We start from the raw sequence: 2,636 nt of genomic DNA, 5'->3' as shown, positions 1-2,636 counted from the left end.
TGGTACACACTCACGCACACACACACACGTGCATGCATGTGCATAAACACCCACTCACGCACATTCACGCACACACACATGCATACGCATATATAACACAAGTACACTTACGCGCTCGCACACACACACGTGTATACGCATAAACACGCGTACACTTACGCGCACGCACACACACTCTCACACACACTCACGCACACACACACACTGGGAGATAGAGAGAGAGAGAGAGAGAGAGAGAGAGAGAGAGAGAGACCGAGAGACCGAGAGAGTAAGAGAGAGATGGTAAGAAAGAGATGGACAGTGGAAAGGGAAAAGGGGGGGGGGGTATTTGTATTCTACGAAGATTTTCTTCTTTTCTAAAAAAAAAAAATTCAAACTTAGAAATAAGGAAGGCGGGGTCGTAGGGTTAAACGTTGGCATCTGTTCACCTTATCATCCGACATCTTTCAAACTTTCGCTCTGTCAGAAGACAAGGGCCGAGGAAAGAAAAGTAACCTCAGTGAACATCACCTCTTATTACGACATGTATAATTATAGAAACATCAGTCAGAAGCCAAAGACCCAGGCTTTTGATATGTAACAAAGAAAGATACGGAAGGTCATTTCTACCATCATCCATCAATATTATTCCATCTTAACCATCTTGTTATAAGTATTCATATGACCTTAGAGCATGCATCAGAATAACATTGAGTATGTATCTAACTTAAGATTATTATTGTTTATATTGCTGCTCATTTATATTATGCATGTGATTGTTTGTGTACATGTCTGTGTATGTGTGTGTGTGTGTGTGTGTGTGTGTGTGTGTGTGTGTGTGTGTGTGTGTGCGCGCGCGCGCGCACCTGGTGAAACACCAAACCAATGTGCCAGGATCTGGACAATGAAGAATGGTGTATCTTATCTTATCTTATCTTATCTCATCTTATCTTATCTTATCTTATCTTAATTGATTACCTTATCCGTCACCCTTGAAACATTCGCACTCTCAGAAAGCAATGTTTTGTGTACGTAAAGGAACCTCAACAAGCATCATCTCCTACTGTTGCTCTGCCCACAGAGTTCCCCCGAAGGTCTGGCTACTGGAAGGCTTATGTGACCTTTGACGCCTACTCGAACCTCAGCTTTAAGTGGACAGTGGTCAAGGAGAAGAACCCGTAAGTGAAGGAAAGATGAATTCGTAATTATCTTTTTGAAGAAGGTCGCTTTAAATTTGCCAGGTTTTGAAAATTGGTATTCCAATGTAAAGCGCATTGAGCTACTTACTTTTTTTTGGGGGGGATGCGCTATAATATAAATGTTATATAATATTATTATTTATTATTATTATTAACAGGAAAGTCAGTCTATTGAATATGTGAGACATTAGCGTGCTCATACTGTGCTGAAACAACATAGCGGAAACTGCAACTTTTTCTTTCCTCATCCTGACTATCGTCATTTTTCCTCTACTTCTTTTGTATGTTTGTCACTCTCTTGTGAACTGCTATTTCCGAGGTGCCTTGATAGTCGAAGCAGACTTTGTGCTGTTGAGGCTAGAGAGGTGAGCAGAGTAAGCCTGATTCCCCGTTTGGACTTCTCTGTTGACATCCACGCCTTGGTGCTCGTATGACCTTATGCAGTTGCGAGCGCCGTAAAACCTTCCTCAAACAAACAAACAAACCAAAAAAAAAAAACATTACTCCGTTGTTGTGTTCAGAACCCCGTGTGTAGAACCAGTGTTGTGTTAAGATGTGTTGAAATATTTCTGTTTGTGTGTTTCCGTGTATGCCACCAGGTCAAAGGGGGATAGATTCTTATACAAGAATTGGTGTGTAGAACCATTCGTCCACTACCATGTTGTGTTCAGGACCCTGTGTGTAGAACCAGTGTTGTGTTGAAAGGTGTTGCTGTGTATGTCAGGCCAAGAGTTGTGATACAGGAGTCTGAACCCTGTGTGTAGAACCAGCCTTGTGTTGAAAAATGTGTTGTTGCGTTTCCGTGTTACACAGGTCAAAGGTGGTGGCATAGGACCATGTGTGTAGTCACAGTGTAGAACCAGTCTTGTGTTGAGAGATGTGTTGTTGTGTTTCTGTGTTACACAGGTCAGAGGCGGTGGTACAGGACCATTTGTGTAGAACCATTACAATGTTTGTGTTTGTGTGTTCAGGATGGTGTGTGTTGTGTTGAAAAGTGCTGTTGTGTTCAGGATCCTGTGTGTAGAACCAGTTTTGTATTGTTGTGTGTGTTTCCGTGTACGACAGGTCAAAGATCGTGGTACAGGAGTCGGAGGCCCACTGGATCTATGGACGGACGGCGTGGATGCGAGCCGTGGCCCCATGGGGGAGGGGCGGGCTGGTGGTGGTGGTGGACACTTCCGTCATGGAGGAACCTGCGGACCCCGTGCTGGGCAGGACTGACCTGTTGGTGCGAGGGAAGAGGATGAGGGAGGAGGAGATAGAGAGATGGTTAGGTGAGGATGTGTAGGAGATAGAGAGATGGTTAAGTGAGGATGTGTAGGAGATAGAGAGATGGTTAGGTGAGGATGTGTAGAAATCCATTCGTACCAACTGCAGTGCGGTTACTGAACAAGCAGAGCTACAAATGAAACACACACAGAGAGAGAGAGAGAGAGAGAGAGAGAGAGAGAGAGAGAG

At 44.0% G+C, this 2,636-nt stretch overlaps 1 protein-coding gene across 1 annotated transcript in view; it reads left to right on the top strand.

The window, feature by feature from the left end:
- The window catches only part of LOC101860717, a gene marked incomplete in the record, with an annotated part of 13,175 nt that overhangs the window by 4,762 nt on the left and 5,777 nt on the right, over positions 1-2,636 (top strand). Inside the window, 2 exon segments of the mRNA XM_035973693.1 lie at positions 1,061-1,157; positions 2,244-2,452. Of these exon segments, the coding sequence (XP_035829586.1) occupies positions 1,061-1,157; positions 2,244-2,452 (306 nt within the window).

Source organism: Aplysia californica, unplaced genomic scaffold (genome assembly GCF_000002075.1).
Source record: "Aplysia californica isolate F4 #8 unplaced genomic scaffold, AplCal3.0 scaffold01739, whole genome shotgun sequence".
Classification (NCBI taxonomy): domain Eukaryota; kingdom Metazoa; phylum Mollusca; class Gastropoda; order Aplysiida; family Aplysiidae; genus Aplysia; species Aplysia californica.
This window is presented reverse-complemented; position numbering and strand designations above follow the sequence as displayed.